The 20,910-nt window shown below is 35.3% G+C and overlaps 2 protein-coding genes across 2 annotated transcripts; one reads left to right on the top strand and one right to left on the bottom strand.

Moving 5' to 3' along the window:
• Positions 1–688: 688 nt before the first annotated feature.
• On the top strand, positions 689–1,698 carry LOC119839047 (trissin-like). The gene is made up of 2 exons (XM_038365221.1): positions 689–835; positions 1,553–1,698. Exons 1-2 carry the CDS (start codon positions 704–706, stop codon positions 1,676–1,678), a joined length of 258 nt encoding a protein of 85 aa, XP_038221149.1. The 5' UTR covers positions 689–703; the 3' UTR covers positions 1,679–1,698.
• Positions 1,699–3,113: 1,415 nt separating this feature from the next.
• LOC119839007 (cardioactive peptide) lies at positions 3,114–6,701 on the bottom strand. The gene is made up of 5 exons (XM_038365176.1): positions 6,645–6,701; positions 5,709–5,819; positions 4,250–4,331; positions 3,825–3,892; positions 3,114–3,336 (listed from the first exon to the last, which is right to left on the bottom strand). The coding sequence occupies exons 1-5, from the start codon at positions 6,699–6,701 to the stop codon at positions 3,193–3,195; spliced, it is 462 nt and encodes a 153-aa protein (XP_038221104.1). The 3' UTR covers positions 3,114–3,192.
• Positions 6,702–20,910: the final 14,209 nt, after the last annotated feature.

The following is a 20,910-nucleotide window of genomic DNA, read 5'->3' as shown; positions in this document are numbered from 1 at the left end:
GGAAGTGGGAGAAAAACGGGTGTGAGTTACATACATACAAACATACAAGTGAAGCTAATAAAAGCGTGTTAAAAAAATTCATTTATTTTAGTTAAGTGTGAAGTTCAAATGAGTTGCCAAATAAAATTGATAATTTTACCCAAATATATGATATATATTACGTCATACATGAGTATCTGTTTTTTTAATTTATTATCTATACCTACTTTCAGTCTCCAATTTGAAATATAATATAACAGTTTCCAATGCACTCAATTTTTCTCGAAGATACTTTTACACAGATTCTCAAGAACAATCCCCGCACAATATGATTTGAATCCCATGTATTTTGTAAAACAATACACAACAAACATTACTCTATCACCTACGTGAATAAACAGTCCTCAATATAAAAGGGATTCGACATCCATTCGGTATCATTCGATCAGCTGCTTTGAATACGCCATCTTATTTTGCATTTCCCGCCTTTCGATATGTCAAAAATTGTCATCTTGTTCTTAATTATCTGTGGTGAGTAATTATATGTTGTTTATAAGAATTAAAGATTAAATAAAAATATCTGTGGGCAGAAGCAATAAAAAATACATATATTTTTAATTATAGATACCTTAATAGTTTCAATATAATCCTCAGTCTAATTAAATCATCTTTAACCACTGCTTATATCTGTCTAAATGTCCTTTTTTATCCGTTTTCTCAAGTCATGGCGGCATGGGCGTCCACCCTGAACTGTCAATCATGTGGACGGGAGTGTGCCTCCGCTTGCGGGTCTAGATACTTCAGGACTTGCTGTTTCAACTACCTGAGGAAGAAGCGAGGCTCCGACACATTTAAGGTGATACATCCAGGCATTTTTTTCATAAAAAATACAGCAAAAATCTACAGTACAATACATGAAACAATATTTTTACTCTTACTTTATCTTGCATAGTATAAAACAAAGTTGCTTTCTCTGTCTGTCCCTAATTCCCTATGTATGCTAAAATCTTTCAAATTACACTTTGATAGTTTTTTTATAGATACAATGATTCCAGAGGTTTTATAAGAATCTATAAAACTACTCCGAATTTAACGCATGCGGAGTCGCGGGCAAGAGCTAGTTAGCGTTCAATGAAAACTAGGTTTAATTAGGGAAAACTAACCAATATCGAGTTTCGACTGTAACATTATATTTTAAACTATACAGAGCGTCGCAACGCTGGTGAATTATACTCAATAGAACTTATAGTTTTTCATACGACGATCAACTATAGGTTAAAACTCGCTTAAGTTAAGTGAAGGACGCGGTTTCGAATCCTGCCGCTGAAGTTTTTAAAATTATATTAAATCCTTAATAATTACATTGTAATATTATTTGTTTTCCTCTGTGCTCTTAATTGCTTCCTTTTTGCTCACCCAAGTTTTAGTTCTCTCATTTCACTTTAAAGATACGTTGCCTGGTAGAGATAAATACCTAGCGACAAGGATGCCTTTTCTTCTCATTAAAATTATACTGTTTATCCATGTTTCCATTTACATCATCATTTTTATTTAATTTTCCTTTCATCCTCAGATTGTCTCCAGCATCAATGATCTGCCATTCATCCCAAAGCCTAAGATCATTATAGAAAACCTAGATGCATGGGACGACGAACCTATTGAAGTCTATCAAGTGGAAAACAGGATTCTGGATGCGTAATTGTTTATTATAATTACAATAAATGCTATAAATGTATAATAAATTGATTATTTTCAAAGAATTTTTTTTTTGTTTCCTTCGCATCCATGACGTGACACTGAATGATTATTTTAGTTTTCCATTGCTTTATGGTTAAAGTTAGGAATGATATTTATGTAGATACAATGAATTGATTTATAAAGTTACCAGCTTTCCGCCCGTGGCTTTGCCCGCGTGGAATTCGGTTATATCACGCGACATGGTAACGAGTAGCCTATCTTTCCCAAGGTGTGAAAATTTCATTTCAATCCGTTCACCCGTTCCATAGGAGTAAGATAACTAACATTGTGACACGAAAATTGTATATATAAGAAGTAGTATTGTAGAATTGTGTAATATATTAATCGGCGGAGGATTGCCCAATCCGCAGAAGGGTAACATAATAAAACAAAACTTCATTGAAGGACCTTTATTCCCTCTCAATTTGAACAATCTTTAACGTTAAATCTACGAGACGAGTTTTAAAAATGAGTTTTATTCTTACAACCAATCAACGCATTGCTTTTAAATATATTTCCGTGGATCGTCGTAAATTTGCAAACGAAACTAATGACAATCTCGTGAGATAGTACTTTCATTCACAGCTAAAACAAGATTGCATAATAATAATAGTATTACACATAATAGTATTAGATTGATCAATCATTTCATGAAAATATTTAGTTTAAATAAACTATCGAATCGAATCGAAACGATCTGTTCTATTGATATATTGTTTTACATTTACATTGTTATGTTAATGAAAAGTTTTTCAAAACATTTTAATTACGTGCTTATTATGTTATGTTACTGGACAAATAAGCAACATATTATACTCAATAAATGTATATAAAAGCTAGGCTTTTGAAAAAGTATTTTTAGTTTATTTATAAAACAGCATGCTATTTCTTTTCATTAGATATTTTATGTGCAATTTTACGATACCACCATACAGAAATTACAAATTTACAAGAATAACCTACAAGAATATACAATGTCACCTTCTAAAGTACAAGATAGATAGTAAAATAGCGTATTTTTTCCGTTATAGACGCCATGTTTACAAAATGGCGCGAAATTTGACACATAAATAGAAACGCTACGGACGCGGTTGTCAGTCATAGACAATTTTATATACTTCCTTACTATAAACAGCTCATGGATCTGCAAAATTATTGGATTAATTAAGTCGAAAAAGAGCCGTTAGGAACACCTTGTAAAATAGTATTATGTAATTAACAAAAAAAGTAAAGGTAGTGTTTTTATATACCTACTACGAGAAAATGAGTTTCATAAAAAGGAAATAGGTAGAACATAAATGTCTATTACAACTTTTCAAACATTAAAGAATCTAGAGAGTAAATTCCATTTCAATTTAAACACAAAATTTCAATTTAAAGACAAAAAAAAGACAGTAGTCTATGGTACAAAATTTCGATGGGCTTATAGCGCAGATCCATTTGGCATCTGTCAAAACGTCAAACGTCAAACGTCATTTACTGTAATGCGTTCTGTTTTCGCCTGGCTATTTCAGCGCTGGCTTCTTGTATCGCCTCCCAAAGTTTTGCTTCAGATAAGATTTGACGGGTGAGCTCCTCTATGGCAGTATCTGGGTCCGCGTAGGCCATGTCATCGTCGAGCTGTACACACATGTATATTTATTTATAATATTCTTGTATATGTACGTGTTATAACAGCTATCTACATGTATATATCCTACTATCCTATCCTACTTATATTATAAATGCGAAAGTTTGTAAGGATGTGTGTGTGTTTGTTGCTCTTTCACGCAAAAAGTACTGAACCGATTGCAACGAAATTTAGTTCGTAGACAGCTGGACAACTGGAATAACATATAGGCAACTTTTTATCCCGATATTCCGGGATACGGACTTACGCGAGTGAAACCGCGGGGCGAAGCTAGTATATTATAATCTGATAATTTCTGACCTGTATCACAAGAAATTTGTTTATCCACTTTTATTCCAGTTTAAAAAAACTTAAGCTGAACTTTTTAAAAACAAAAAAAGAAATTTAATTTTTAGATTTATAGCATTTTCTATTCTTTCAAAATTTCTCAACAAAAAAAAGAGTTTGCAGGGTCGAATTATCGGAGTGTAAGTCTCACCTGCCTTTGCCGCATTATTTCTTGAAGCGGCATCCCGGGTGGACTTTGAGAGCGTTTCCTACCGCATCCTGGAATTGATATGAAATTAATTGTATTTAAAATACATTTTGAACGGATTTATTTGTGCAGTTCAAGCGAACTAAGTGTGTTTAAGGAGTTTAGTCGTAAAACGATAGTGCCACTGCGTATATCCACACAAATTATTAACTAAGACAGTTAATAATTACGTATATTGCCATATGCAGTCTCTGTATATGGCGCGAGTTCGAATCCCGCCTCACGAGTTTTCAACAATTTTTCAAATATTTACTAGCATTTTAATTGAAAACTATTATAAAATAAAGAAATTTTATATAATGCCATTGAAAATAAGCATTTAGGAATTAAAAAGATTCTTTATTTAGTAGTATAATTTAAATAATTACCTGTGAATGCATTACAAAATGGCCGCTTTTTTGGCGGGATAATAATGTCATCGTTCAGCCGAGAGTCGAAGTTTCTTGGGATCTGGAAAAGAGGCACATCAATATCAAAACAAACTGGAATTTTGTGAAATAAAATAAACTAGAACTGCATTATGGATAATGAAATTAATTAAAGGACTGGAGGCCCGTTTCCTTTTCTTCACCCTTCCCAGTCCATTCCTTCTTTCCTGTCGTCAATCCTATCCTTATTCGTTACCTCTTAAAAGCACAGAGGCACTACCTTTTCGAATGTTCATGGGCGGTGGCGAACCACTAGCTCAGTTGCCCACTATGTCATAAAAAACTCAAAAAAAGCTCGTATACATTCATACGTCAACGTGTCGGAGTATAGAATTGTGTTATCTGTGATGATGGTTTAAAATTAACCTTCTCAGCCGGCAAATAAATACAAGAACAAACAGAATTTTCGCCTCTATTAACGCGGCTTTCGATTATTAAAAGAAATATTTTAAATTAGTATTAGCCTCCTTGGTACAGTGGTTAACGTGTGAGCTTAGAACCGAGGGGTCCTGGGTTCGATTCTCGGTGGGGACGCAAAAAAAAGGTCTCGGTCTGGCAGGACACAGAAGGCTGATCACCTACTTGCCCATAAAGAAAATCGTTCAGTGGAACAGATGTATATCATCTGCCCCATACCCCACTAGGGGACACGGGACTTCACTTATGAAATAAGCGTATATCCTGAAGCTATATAAACATAATTCTGTTATTTTATATTGCAGTGAATGATTATAAACTCGATTTCAGCTTATTTACTCCTTTATCTTTTACACTTTACAAGTAAGCAGCTAAGTACCACTTTATTTATTTATTTATTTATTCTTTATTGCACACACTTACAAAATATAAAAAAAAAGACATAAAATTTAACAAAAACTGGTATGCAAAGGGCGGCCTTATTTAATGAATTGTTTAAATAAATCTGTACTATATATTAATATTATAAAGCTGAAGAGATTGTGTCTTTGTTTGTTTAAACGCACTAATCTCAGGAACTACTGGTTCGATTTGAAAAATTCTTTCAGTGTTAGGATAGCCCATTTATTGAGGAAGGCTATATATGTACCACGGGCGAAGCCGGGCCGGACCATTAGTATTATATAAAATAAGTGATGCATAAGTCGAACCAGTGAGTGTTAAGTTCTAAAATTGATAGGATGGGATTGGAAATGTATGGAATATAACGACTATAATTAAAAAATACGTTTTACACTTAGCGTTAGTTTTATTACAAATTTTTATTTGTCTTTCTGTGATTTTTTTATTTTTTATATGTTGTTAGATTTTTTACACTGTGGAGTCAATTAAATTATATTTATTTCAATGCTATATTCATTATATTATACAAACTATTATTAAAATTCATTATATTATTATATTGACATTAAAATTAACTTACCGTAGCAGAATAGCATGTACTTATGAAGAGTACCACAGACAATATAAGTGAAATACGCAGTGCGGCACACATGGCGGCAAATCTGACAGTTCTAGTTTCAAAATGGCGGATCTGAAATTAAAATTGTCACGATGTGAATATAATGAATTAATATTTTATATTGAAGCAGTGGTGGCTCAGTGGTGAGAGCCTCGGACTTCAAAAGCGATAAGTCGGGGTTTGAGAGCGGGCGAGCGTGCAGGAAATAAGATTGATTTTTCAATTTATCTGCACATAAATAACATCACCACTGCTCGAAACGGTGAAGGAAAACATCGTGAGGAAACCGGCATGACCAAGAATCAAAAGTTCGACGACATGTGACATCTGTCAACCCGCACTTGGCCAGCGTGGTGAATTATGGCCTGAACCCTCATAAGAGGCCTGTGTCCCAGCAGTGAGAACATGTATGGGCTGTTGATGATGATGATGATGATAATGATGAATTAATATCGAATTAAAATCGTTATTGAAATGCTGAAGCAAATTTGAAGTAGTGCTTCTTAAAGAAGTCTAATTGAATAGATGAATGAGTGAGTCAAACGCAAACACATAAGATGGTGGATACCACAGATTGTCGAAAAAAATGTCTTTTTCACAACTCCCCCAATACAGATATCAAATATAAGAGCTTGACTCCGAAACTACGGGCCGATTTAAAAAATTCTTTCACCGTTAGATAGCTGTAACTTCGCTGAGTGACATAGGCTATATATGTACCACGGGCGAAGCCGGGGCGAACAGCTAGTCAATGATAAAATTCAAGATCGACGGCAGCAAAAAATGAAATGGGGAGTATTTTAAATTTCATCTCTATTTATATTATAAATGCGAAAGTAACTGTCTATCTCGTCTTCACGCCCAAACCACTCGACTGATTTGGATACAATTTGATACAGAGATAGTTTGAGACCGGAGATAGGACATAGCTATATCCCCAAATGCCACTGCCATGGTACGGGAACTTTGCGCAAACAATCTTGGAGTCCCAAAATTTTTACTTCGACTACTATTAACTTTGGAATTGTATAAAAACATTCTAAGCATAAATTGAAAGAAAATCTATTTATTATTCTTAAACAGATTACAACTCCATATAGGACTTTTGCGTATACACATATAAACGAAATTATTTACTACTAGCCTCCCGTCCGCGGCTTCGCCCGCCTCCTATTGTTCTTACCTTTTAAACCTTCCCTGGACTATACAGAGTGGAGAAAAACCATAATTATGAAAATCGGACCAGCCCTTCTCGAGTTTTAGCGAGACTAACGAATAGCAGTTGATTCTTATATAAGATATCAACACACACACACACCTACATAAAATTTATACACATACGTGCATGCACCTTCTTTTTATCTAAAGTAAGTTAAAATAAAATAACAAAAACGTTCTACAAATATAAATGTACATTTATAATATACTAGCGGTCCGCCCCGGCTTCTCCCGTAGTACATATATAGCCTATAGCCTTCCTCAATAAATAGACTATCTAACACTGAAAGAATTTTTCAAAACGGACCAGTAGTTCCTGAGATAAGCGGGCTCAAACAAACAAATCTTTAGCTTTATAATATTAGTATAGATTTAACACTAATATAATATACGATAACGCTATTACAACGCGGACGAACTAATAAATGATATCTAAGTTTTTATCTAAGTATTCTAAACAAGTAACTACTGTATTTAAGTTTATACTTACGAGGGCGGCATACTAACGCAACTTGGGGAAGACAAATACGCTGACAATCGCTAACTATTAACTTAGTTACTAACTTGAGTATTAAGTTATGGATCTAGGCCTTTTTTGTGAACACTATATTTTGATTGGACGCTTGCACGACTATATGTTTGTAGATTTATTAAGCTGCTGTTTACCCGATGGCGAAAAAAAGGGAATTCGCATGGGAATGAGATGTTTTGCGGTAAAAATGTCTATGTCACTCTCTAGCTACCTAACTTTCCGTTTCCTTTTCCTCACCCATCCCAGTCCATTCCTTCTTTCCAGTCTATAATCCTTTCCTTTTCCCTTACTCCATAAAAGCGGACAGCACATTCGTAGAGGCACTACCTTTGCGAATGTTTATGGGCGGTGGTGATCGCTTACCATCAGGCGAACCATCAGCTCAGTTGCCCGCTATGACATAAAAAAAAAAACTACCTCCAGACATAAAAACAATACCAAAAAATAGCTCCGTTGCGTCATGAATGAAAGACAAACAGACGCTCTCGGGTTTATTAATACCCCTTTTTTATAGTGGGGATGTCTACCCACAGCCCCCGGGGAAGAGATCGTGGGTTATGTCGGATTCCTACCTACTAAAGCCCCACTGTGTTCCATCAAGCCACATAAATGAAGGGGTCACGGGTGCTTGTTAAAATTCGTCCGCGACATTTATTGATACCCCTTGGTAACGCCAATATTATTAAAGTAGTGAATTAAAATTAAATATTTATTATTTTGTGGTGTAATCCAACTACCCTCCTTACATGCGAGCCAACAACCAATCACCGCACGCTTTTAGCAACCGCAACGTCCCTATTGGACGTAGCGACGCATATACGTCACAGTCTGCATCGATCTTCCGTGACGATCGGATCTAAATAACCGCCGGAGTGCCTTCACGTGGCCCCTAGATATTTCGTGTATAATTCGCATACCGCCGGAGAGCCTTTATGAGGCTTTCTTGTCACCGCATCAATCGAAGAGATCTTTCATAAAGATTTACGATCTTTATCCCGCAACCGCCGGAGAACCTCCACGAGGTTCTCTAGATATCTCAGGCATTGTGCTAGTGTAACCCCGCCTTCCCATGTGATCGCGCTGAACCGCCGCGTGTGTGTATGTGGAGTGATGGACTGGATCTGGTTTGCCTGGCCCGAGCTGGAGGACCCTTGACCGCGTGGTGCTGTGCCGCGTGCTTGCTTGGACGCTACTCCCTCAGACGAGGTATGTGCCGTGTGTTCCCGTCTTTCCCTTTTTCGCTACACCACGTAGATTAAGTTTTACAGTCCGCTTAGTATCAAAATTAATATATATTGGCGTCCCTACTATATAAATCAGTAGAGGAAGTATGAAATTATAAATAGGTTATATTTTAATCAAGTCGGATTAATCATTATTGAAATAAAAGCATCCACGTATGTATGGAAGGTACATATAATTTCAGGTTACCATGGCAACAAATTATTGTTTTTTGCTATGTCGTAGCGTGGATTTCGCCGTCTGGGGCCCCTGGTACCCCTTGGTCTTTAGTGATCTCTTAGGATGGCCGTCTGTCTGTACGTCTATCTGCCACCAGGCTCTATCGCAATGCTGCGCCTTTTGAGTCTTTTCTTATCTTTTATATATTATACACTTAGGTATCGCCCGCGGTACCCACGTATTAAAAGCTTAAAGCCGTCCTCAATAAAGAATATTTCGAATCGGATCAGTAGTTAATGAGATAAGCGCGTTCAATACAAACAAACTCTTCAGCTTTATAATATTACTAAGGATAATATTACCCCCCCCCCACCCCTATCTACGCTACTCCACTGCATTTTTTGTTTCATTTAACCCGACGTTTCGAATGAAGAGATAACAAAAATCGCTTGAAATAGTATTATCTTATAATTTGAAGCGCAGTAACGAAATGACAGTGTTTCGTACGTACGTTTCTAGTGAAAACGAAAGAGGTTCTTACATCGACTGTTTTGTGAACGCATGGTTTTTGGCCTTTTACACGCTTGCTAGCTTCAATGTATGCTTGTATGTAAACAGCTTCTTTTAACGTGTTTGTATTGTCTTCAACTGTATGTTACAAACGTGTATGTATGTTGTTGACTCCTTCGGAAATAATTTTAAATCAATTTAAGTGGACAAATTGAATTCAAACTATAAACACTTATCAAGGATGGGTGACAATGCAATAATTTCATAAGTTTATTTTAGTATCGCAATTAGGATCGTCATCCTACTAATATTATAAATGCGACAGTTTGTAAGGATGTGTGTGTTTGTTACTCTTTCACGCAAAAACTACTGAACCGATTGCAAAGAAATTTGGTACGTAGATAGGTGAACAATTGGATTAACATATAGGCAACTTTTTATCCCGATATTCTTACGGGATACGGACTTACGCGGATGAAACCGCGGGACGCAGCTAGTAATTTCATATTATCCTTACGTATGCTCTGTATAAGAGTAAATGAAACAGGTTATTTAATTGCTTTTAGTTCTTTAAATTATATTTATTTTAGTTTATTTATCCGCCTAAGCGAAGGCTACGCAATTTTACTTTTTAATGAAAGAAAATTAAATTCAAAACAATTTATTTATTGATGTTTGTCTGCCAGTAGATTATACCTAATGGTTTACTCACAGATTCAGTTCAGACATAATTGGAAACTACAGAGTTTCTTTTTTTCGTTTCCGAACCGCCGGTAAATGTTAAAACTGTACTATGACGATTCAAAAGTGTTTATATAAGAAATCTAATTAGATAAATAAATGTCTCAGTTTCAGTTTGTTTGAGTTTAATTATTCATATACATAGTTAAAATTAATTAACGCCCTAAGGTCATCTAACTTCGTATGTAGATTATAAACGAAATATTAAATATCTCAAACCAGAGACAAGACGTTGAATGTCACTTTTACGAGGGTAGACATGACAGTTGTCATTGTGACAGCTGCCTTGGGCTATTTGTTTAATAACTATGTTATAAATGCTAAGTTATGTATAAGTTTATGTATTTAACATAAAACCTTAAAGAAAAATACATCCTACTAATATTATAAATGCGAAAGTTTGTAAGGATGTGTTTGTACTGGTGCTCTTTCACGCAAAAACTACTAAACCGATTGCAATGAAATTTGGTACGTAGACAGCTGGAATAACATATAGGCAACTTTTAATCCCGATATTTTTACGGGATACGGTCTTACGCGGGTGAAACCGCGGGGCGTAGCTAGTATAAAATATTTATGTAAACTCCATCCATCGAGGTATCCTGGGTTCGACACAGAAGGCTGATCACCTACTTGTCCACAAAGAAAATCGATCAGTGAAACAGATGTATATCATCTGCCCCATACCCCACTAAAAGGCACGGGATTGCACTTTTAACAAAACTAACAGTTCGCCCCGGCTTCGCCCGTGGTACATATATAGCCTATGTCTTTCAGTGAAGTTGCAGCTTTCTAAAGGTGAAAGTTTTTTTTTAGAATCGGTATAGCGGTTTTTGCGTGAAATCGTTACAAACATACAAAAATACAAAAGCATTACTCTTTAAACTATATATTAGTGTAGATGTGGATCAGCTTGTAATTTATTTGTTGATTTTTTAAATGTTTCTCGACTGACTTAAAAAAATGCGACAATGTTTTCTTTTTGATGATTCCTTTTTTATTTTAAAGCTGGTGCTGTCCGTGTGATCTCATTTAAAATTGGTCTGGTTCCGACAGTTTGATCAATGATTGTATCATAGTAGGGAGGAATCTCTACTAATATTATAAAGCTGAAGAGTTTGTTTGTTTGGACGCACTTATCTCAGAAAGTACTGGTCCGAATTGAAATATTCTTTCACTGTTAAATAGTCCATTTATTGAAGAGGACTATAGTCTATATACGTACCACGGGCGAAGCCGGGGCTGACCACTAGCTATATGAATAGATTGAACATTAGCAAAAAATAAGAGAAAAGTACAAATTTTGCCAATGGCCCCTTTTTACGAAACCCACGCTACGATGGGTTCGCACTCCATTTAATGAATTGTCGAAATAAAAAGCATTCGAAATGCCACCTTTTCTGTACATATTTTAATATTTTCCCGCTAGTGTCAGAAATGTGAATTTTTTAAACTGGTATAGATTAAAAATAAAAAAAAGTAGCGTTCTATTTGAGCGACGTTTCGAAAAACCAAGGAGGTTTATTTTTGAAGTGAAACTTCTTTAGTATCGTTGTGATTTCAAACCTGATGCAACGGAAAAACGACAGGTAAGAGACAGAAATACAAAAATGTGTAGAATGAAGCCGGCAAAGAATGAGACAGAAATATACATACTATTTTATTCATTCTTTTGACGATTTATTGAAGTTTCACTTCTATCATGTGTGAATCGCACACACACCTTTTTTTTTATAAAGGAGGTTCCCATTCCAACTGTATTTTTTTATATCGTCACTCGATAACTCCGTGGGTTTTTGACCGATTGAAGTGGTTCTTTATGTGTTTGATAGGAAATTATTGGCATTTGGTCCTATTTTAAAATATGGAGGTACCGTTCCAGGGTTGGCCCTTAACAGTTTTTAACGGTAATTGGTCCTTAATTTTTTTGAAGAAAAAAATGATTGCATTTATTAAATGGTGGAAAATGTGAATCAATTCTATTATATACCCTATATATATGTATATATACATACATATACATTTATTATAATTAAGTGAATAGCCGAAAGTTTGTTTGTTAATTGACATTTAATCACGCAAGTACGACTCAATAGAAATTTTGTCACAGAGTATATCGAATTCTAGGTTTTAACCAAGAAATATGGGTGAGTTGACACTAACGATAAAACAGTAATTACAAAATCTGTGTTTTGTACGGTGAGTGGGGAGAGGAAGGCCCGCATTCCTTTTCCATTCCCTTCCCAGTCCTTTCCTTTATTCCCATCAATTCTTTCTTTTCCCTTTGAAGTCGGCAATGCACTTTCAGAGGCATAAGGTCTATAAATCGCCTTACGCCTCTGTTCATGTGACCCTGATCAAAATGCACCCACCAGCTCCTTTGTCGACTTTAACTTTAAAAAAAAATTAATAAAAACATTCTACTTCCGATGGTCAATTTATTTGCTACCCATGTTGAAAAATATTTATTCTGACATTTTGTGGGTTAAGTTTATTTATAAGGAACCCTTAGTGTGGCGAGTCCGACACGCACTTGGCCGATATTTGAAGTAAAATTTTAAAGCGTTGAATGATTGCATTTCATATAAAAATCAAATAAAACAGCTCTATACATTTTATAAGCTTTGAATGTGCTCGTGATTTTATATACACGAATACTAAAATAAGCTTTATTATTATTTGTTAGGTTGGTCAAATATTTGTACGGATTTTAAACGCGATTTATTCATTGCACATATCTATTAAGAAACAATTCAAACTCAAAATCTAGCATTTATTTATTCAATTAGACTTATTCTAGAAGGAGTTTCGAATCGTCATGACAGTTATAACATTTACCACCGGTTCGGAAGGCAGTTTCTACAGAAAAGAGCCGGCAAGAAACTCTGTAGTTGCTGTTTTAAATTAATATCAATATTAAATTTTAATTCTTTATTTATAATACACTAGCTGCGCCCCGCGGTTTCAATCGCGTAAGTCCGTATCCCGTAGGAATATCGGGATAAAAAGTTGCCTATATGTTATTCCAGTTGTCCAGCTGTCAACGTAGCAAATTTCATAGCAATCGGTTCAGTAGTCTTTGCGTGAAAGAGCAACAAACGAGTAGGATAGCAATGATGCCAAAGAACTGTTACGCATTTATAATATCAGCAGGGATTGCCTATTTTATTTTATTTCTAAGAGAAAAGCGCGGGAAACTACAAACATTACTTAAAATCTATCTAATTATTTAGGTGATTAAAAACGCTTCAAATTCTAAATTTAAAGGAACGAAGTCGCGGGTACCAGTTATATGTTACACTAGCTGTCCGCCCCGGCTTCGCCCGGGATACATATATAGCCTACAGCCTTCCTCAATAAATGGACTATCTAACACTGAAATAATTTTTCAATTCGGCCCAGTTTGGATGTTTGTCAATCACGCTGAAACTAATGTACGGATTTTGATAAAACTTGGTATATAGACAGGGTATGAGCTGACTTGGGTGATAGGATACTTTTTATCCCGATTAAATGCTCCCTTGGGATAAAACAGGAATCTTGATATCCGGTCGGAGCTGAGATGGGCAACTAGTTATTTATAAAATTTTCTAATTTTATATAAACTAGCTGTGACCCGCGGTTGAAACCGCGTAAGTTCGTATCCCGTAGGAATATCGGTTATAAAGTGCCTATGTGTTATTTCAGTTGTCCAGCTTTCTACGAAGCAAAATAGTATTATTATTCACCAATAGATGTCAGGAAAAAAAAATACGAATAAAACACGAATATGACATTTTCTAAAAAATCTTCCTAGTTAGATCGATTTATCGCCCCCGAAACCCCCTATATATTAAATTTCATGAAAATCGTTGGAGCCGATTCCGAGATTCCAATTATATTTAATATACAAGAATTGCTCGTTTAAAGATATAAGATATGAAGAGGTTGCCTGGTAGAGATTGCCTCTTGGCAATAAGGCTACTTTTTTGTACATATGTACGTGCTGCGTTTTATATATGTATGTAGTTTTTATGTCAAGAATTAATCTTCACAACACAGTGTAAGACGAAGTTGATTTCCGCCGTCTGTGTGTCTGTATGCTTAGATCTTTAAAATTGCGCAACAGATTTTGATGGATTTTTTTAATAGATAGACTGACTGGTCTATCAACGCACAGCCCAAACTACTGGACCGATCGGGCTGTAATTTCGTGTACAGATAGCCACTATGACTTAGGCCTCCGCTAAATAAGGATTTTGGTAAATTGTACCCCCAAGGGCATAAAATAGGGGATGTAAGTTTGAACTATGTGAATTTATATAGAATTTATATACAGCTGAAGCTACGGGCAACAGCAGTTTAATATTAAAATATCTATAGCAGTAAATAATAGTTCTTTAATATTCATTCTATTACCTAAATTCTAATAATCTATTTAAATTATTAGACATAGATATAGACATAGACATTATTACATTTATCTAAAGATTTACCAGTAATTGTTACACAGATAACAAATCAAGTATACGTCAAAACTTAATGCTAAGTACAATTTTTTGGTAGTTAAGTACCACATGCAAAAAAAAATACATTAAAATGTTATTTTTATCTTTAAAAATTAAAAAAAAAAATACAAAATAAATAAAAAAAAATATTAAAAGAAAATTAGGAGAAAATTCAATTCACACATATGTGAGGCACCCGCATGTGTAAGTTAGAGAGAGTTAAATAATAGAAGCCAGTGGTACATTTTTGCAAAGTCGGTTAAATCGAGCAAGTACTTACCGGAGGTCGGGTCGCTAATGCAACAATCTTTGATCTCGGCCGCTTATATAGCTCTTGCTGGGCGGACAATACGCACAGAGGCGTGGAGTCGCTGTTTTACTAAAATTTTTGGATGTTTTTTCTTAATTTGTTTTGTATCATGGATATTTTTCGATCTACCTATGTAGTCGTGAACTCTATAAGCTAAGAGTAGTTAAATTTACTATGTAATTGAAAATATTAATATATAAGGTTAATATTGCGAGGTATGTATAATCTGTATTTGTTAAATTTGCATAGAGGGTACATTAAAATATTTGTAATCTGTACGCGCGTCTTTTGTGTCTTTCTCTTGGAAATAAGAAATAAAATGTACATAAGTGATACATACAATAAGTCTTTTAAATAAAACATGTGAAACGCTTGCTTGATGATTGAATTCCCAAGATTAAGAAACAATAAAAATACTTTATTGTACACAAAAACAAAAGCGAAAAAATATGAGATACAGCACAAGTGGTTGGCACAGAAGGCGGTCTTATCGCTATTGAGCGATTTCTACCAGACAACCTACCAACGAAGCAAAGGAAAAGCTACGAAGGGCGGATTAGGTTTTTTAGTCAGTCAGTTCTTTCGGCTCTAAATAGATTCGTTTACAAAACACTCATATTTCTTAATTAATAATATTAATGCTTTAGACACATTTATATAAACACCTGCATAAGTCCGTCTCCCGTAGGAATATCGGGATAAAAAGTTGCCTTTAGGTTATTCCAGTTGTTCAGCTGTCTAAGTGCTAAATTTCAAAGCAATCGGTTGAGTAGTTTTTGCGTTAAAGAGCAACAAACACAAACACATCCTTACAAATTTTCGCATTTATTTTATACCTTTAAACGAGCAATTCTTGTATATATATATATATATATATATATATATATATATATAATTGGAATCTCGGAATCGGCTCCAACGATTTTCATGAAATTTAGTATATAAGGGGTTTCGGGGGCGATAAATCGATCTAGCTAGGAATTTTTTTTAGAAAATGTCATATTCGTGTTTTATTCGTGTTTTTTTTTCCTGACATCTATTATATATATATCTATAATAATACTATTTTGCTTCGTAGATAGCTGGACAACTGAAATAACACATAGGCACTTTTTATACCGATATTCCTACGGGATACGGACTTACGCGGTTTCAACCGCGGGTCACAGCTAGTAATATTAGTAGGATAGGATTTTAAGGTTGTCTGTTGTGATAGTTACTTACTTTAAATCTCCATTTAAACAAAGAATAACTTTTTTCTATTAAAACTATTAAAACCATAAATAATTTCTATTAAAACCATAAACAAACCAAACAGACGACTACACATTTACACACACAAAAACCACAATTACAAAATTACACAATGTCTTTTTTATAAAAATAAATCTACAAAGTTTGAACGAAATCTGGCCGTTTAAAGTGGGTCAAAATCGCGCCCAAAGAAGTCGGTTACAAACAAACATACAGGTGAAGCTAATAAAAAGCGTGTAAAAAAAATGTAGCACCAACAACAGCTCCACCCCACTTGTCCGGCTTGTACCCCGCTGATCCTGCTAGACTTTCATCGGTCCCACGTAAAACACAATACGTACTTAATTAAATGCAATATTAATAAATGGGATACGAAATTTGGGAGCACCCTGTAATCATCATTTGGGCGGGAAGTCGTATCGTTTTTCACCGATTCGTGAAAATGAGGCTGTTTTTTTCATGTACTATCATATTCGCCTAGATAGAATTGTTTGACATACTTTTAATTAGAAATTTTGAAAGAATAGAAAAAATTTGATCACGAGGCAGGATTTTTCTATTCTTTCAAAATTTCTAATTTATAAAGCATTTCAATGCTATAAAACTAAAAATTAAATACTTTTAATTAATTAATTATCAAAGTCCTAGCTAGCTACGCCGCGCGATTTTACCCGCGGACGAATCCACGGGCAATAGTAAGTATTTATATAGCTCATGTCTTATTCTGATGGATAAGTAATACTACTGTTAGTTTTCATTAAATCTATATTAGTTTTTAAGTGAAAGAGTAACAAACATCCATCCATACTTAAAATCTTTCGCGTTTATGATATTAAGTATTACTGCGGCCCGCGGTTTCACCCACGTAAGTCCGTATCCCGTAGGAATATCGGAATAAAAAGTTGCCTATATGTTATTCCAGTTGTCCAGCTGTCTACGTACCAAATTTCATTGCAATCGGCTCAGTAGTTTTTGCGTGAAAGAGTCACAAACATACACATACATAGGCAACTTTTTATCCCGATCTTCTTACGGGATACAGACTTACGCGGGTGAAACCGCGGCGCGCAGCTAGTACGTATAAACGTTAAAATTATATATTACTAGCTGCGCCCCGCGGTTTCACCCGCGTAAGTCCGTATCCCGTAGGAATATCGGGATAAAAAATAGATGTTGGCCGATTCTCAGACCTACCCAATATGCTTACCAAATTTCAGAGGAATCGGTCAAGCCGTTTCGGAGGAGTATGGCAACGAAAACTGTGACACGAGAATTTTATATATATAGATTTAATATTAAATAATTAAGCTTATATAAGCTTAATATACAATTGCTTCTACAATATTCCAGTATATCTATTTAACCAAACGATGATATAATGAAATAATAACATTAAAGAATTCACCTGTTCCAATCTCCAAGAGTTATGTGTAGTTATTGAATTGTGAGTTTAAATTAATTAAAATCTTTAGCGCATGGAGGAACGCAGCTTTCAACGAGTGAAGGATATTTTTTTTCTAATGTCATAGCGGGCAACTGAGCTGGTGGTTCGCCTGATGGTAAACGATAACCACCGCCCGTGAGCATTCGCAGAGGCTCAGACCTCTGTAAATGCGCTGCCCGCTTTAAGGGATAAGGGGTAAGGAAAGGATTGATGACTGGAAAGAAGGAATGGACTGGGAAGGGCGAGGAGAAGGAAATAGGCCTCCGGCTCCCCCACTCACCGTACGACACAGAATAGCAAGCTATTATTTCACGCCGGTTTTCTGTGGGGGTGTGGTACTTCCCCGGTGCGAGCTGGCCCAATTCGTACCGAAGCGTGCTCGACTCCCACATACAAATATTATAATACTCATTAATACGCGTTTAAAAATCTTGTTATATGATATCGGAAGTCATAAAACCTTTAAACATCTTTCTTATTTGAATATTCGGTTTTATCTTGGATTTTGTTTTTAAGGATTCTTATGCTCAAGTTATTTGCTTAAAATAACTTTGACAATAAGTTGTGTAAAGGTCCAAAATATAGGTTTAGACTTTAGATGTTTAGGATTTCTTGTTGGTCTAAATTCAAACGACTCATTCTTTTCAACCGACTTAAAAAAAGGAGGTTATCATTTGGCTTTTACGTCCTATGTGATATGGTTGTATATGTGGTAGTCGAGCACGCTTCGGTACGAATTGGGGGCCAGCCCGCACCTTGGAAGTACAGCACAGCAAACCGCCGTGAAGTACATTCTGTCGTGTTTTCTTCGGTGAGCGGGGGAGCCGGAGGCCCATATCCTTTTCCTTATCCTTCCCAGTCCTTTCCTTTATTCCTCTCGTTGATCCTACCTTTAGCCCTTTTCAATTGAAGTCGGCAATCCATTTGGAGAGGCGTAAGGTCTGCAATCGACCTTTCGCCTCTCCAAATGTCCACGGGCGGTGGTAGCGCTTACCATCAGGCGACCCACCAGCTCCATTGCCAACGATGACATAAAAAATACAAAATAGGAGAATCAGTGAATCGAAATTCAGGTGTACGAACTAATTAAAACAGATAAGACAAATAAAACTCAAATTGTTCTGTTTGTCCGAAGTTTAAGGACATTTTTATCTCTCGAAAACAGCTGATTCACATGACAATTATATGCTTTTTACGGCGAAATGCAATCTATTAAAGAAAAAGTATAAAATAAGAAATTAACAGAAAGATTTTAAAGTACTGTTAGTGAAGTTAAACATAGTGGTGAGAAATAAGCAAAAAGCAGTGGTGGCTCAGTGGTGAGAACCTCGGAGTTTAAAATCGATAAGTCGGGGTTCGAGAGCGGGCGAGCGTGCAGGAAATAAATTGATTTTTCAATGTATCTGTACATGTGATAACAACACCACTGCTTAAAACGGTGAAGGAAAACATCGTGAGGAAACCGGCATGTCCAAGAATCAAAAGTTCGACGACATGTGACATCTGCCAACCCGCACTTGGGCCGCGTGGTGGATTATGGCCTGAACCCTCATAGGAGGCCTGTGTCCCAGCAAGTACATATATGGGCTGATGATGATGAAATAAGAAATTAACAGAAAGTTCCAGATAGATTTAAACATAAAACATTTTACCTAACGATATAAATATATGCTCTAGAAATTAAGCATTATATTGTCTAAGACAGTTTTGTTGCGGCACGTATTCACGATTTCGTTTCATTAAAAATTTGGCGGCAAACAAAGAAAAAGAAAAAATTATTTACTTATCACAACACACTGCATAAATAGTTTATGACAAAAACTTTAAATATACGAAATAAACTAATACATACTACAATAATAACACGATTATTAAGGAATAATAAAAGCATTTTTCTTTTTAAATTATATGCTTTAATATTATTAACATTATCACATATTTGCAAAATTTGGCGGCGGTTGGAATCACTGGTCTAAGCCAACCAGTTTAATCAGCCTTTCAACTAATAGCCTAGTCTCTTTATAAAATTATTGTTTAAGAAATATAATGTATCCGGTATGAGTTGGGCAACTAACATATAAAACTCAGGAATAACAAAGACATCCAATGGTAAAAGAACTTTTGAAATTGATCCAGTTGTTCTTGAGATAAGTGCGTACAAACAGACAACAGTACAGTACAGTACAGTATGTGAAATATATTAAGATCATTTTATTTTTGTTTTATCAAATACATTCAAATTAATTCATAATAAACATTGTTACTAATCAAACGACGAATAAATTTATATTAAAACTAGCTGCGCCCCGCGGTTTCACTCGCGTAAGTATCTCGTAGGAATATCGGGATAAAAAGTTGCCTTTGTGTTATTTCATTTGTCCAGCTGTCTACGTACCAAATTTCATTGCAATCGCTTCAGCAGTTTTTGCGTGAAAGAGCAACAAACATACACACATCCTTACAAAATTTCGCATTTATTATACTACTAGTAGGACTAGTAGGACTAGTAGGGCAAGTAGGACTAGTAGAATTAATACTCAAAATCTTTACGGTTATTATGAAAACCATGATATTTACACCCACATCAAGCAGGCCAGGGTTTGTAACTAGTATTAATAAATTATTACCAACCATTAATTACCTATATTAAACTATAAATACATATTTTATACAAATAAATTTCACTGACGTCTCTGGGTCCAATCGAAAATCGAAAATGAGATTAAAAGACAACTTTTAACAAATTCTCCAAAGATGATACTTTTTCGGATTTCCACAGAGTTTTCGAGTAAAATACAATCGAATTAAAAACCTCCTTCGCTTTTGCGACGTCGGTTGAAAATAAATATACTATTTGATTTGTTTTGATTTGAAATTTAGTTAACTAAAACACACTCTACATGCTATAAAGGAAACTTCCTGCGTCTGTCCCTATGTAGATATGTTTAGATCTTTAAAACTACACAACGGATTTTGATGGGTTTTTGACGTGACAACGTCTTAAATTAGGTTGCGGCTCGGAGGCACTCATGAAAAAGTGTAACGCCCGGTAACGTTACGATGAGTCACCGAACTATGATCGGTCCGCCGCGCGCGCAGCACTAGAGAATTAGGCGCATTGAATCGGCGCGTGCTTGTGTCTCTGTCTCTGTCGTTTTAGTAAACAAAATATATTTTCTTAGTTAAAATTTGTGCAATTCTTATTTTCATTCAATTCCTTGTTCCTATTGTGCAATTTAATAATATTCATTTGTCACGTAAAATCT

The sequence above is a fragment of the Zerene cesonia genome, unplaced genomic scaffold, assembly GCF_012273895.1.
Source record: "Zerene cesonia ecotype Mississippi unplaced genomic scaffold, Zerene_cesonia_1.1 Zces_u007, whole genome shotgun sequence".
Lineage (NCBI taxonomy): Eukaryota > Metazoa > Arthropoda > Insecta > Lepidoptera > Pieridae > Zerene > Zerene cesonia.
The sequence above is the reverse complement of the archived record's forward strand: the minus strand, read 5'-3'. Positions and strand labels throughout refer to the sequence as shown.

Excerpts from the sequence above, each read along its gene's own strand:
- LOC119839047 (XM_038365221.1), top strand. The coding sequence starts at position 704 with ATGGCGGCATGGGCGTCCACCCTGAACTGTCAATCATGTGGACGGGAG. Across the intron at positions 836-1,552 it reads GAGGCTCCGACACATTTAAG|ATTGTCTCCAGCATCAATGA; the intron begins GTGATACATCCA and ends TTTCATCCTCAG.
- LOC119839007 (XM_038365176.1), bottom strand. The coding sequence starts at position 6,701 with ATGGCAGTGGCATTTGGGGATATAGCTATGTCCTATCTCCGGTCTCAA. Across the intron at positions 5,820-6,644 it reads TCCGGTCTCAAACTATCTCT|ATCCGCCATTTTGAAACTAG; the intron begins GTATCAAATTGT and ends TTTTAATTTCAG. Across the intron at positions 4,332-5,708 it reads GTACATGCTATTCTGCTACG|ATCCCAAGAAACTTCGACTC; the intron begins GTAAGTTAATTT and ends CCTCTTTTCCAG.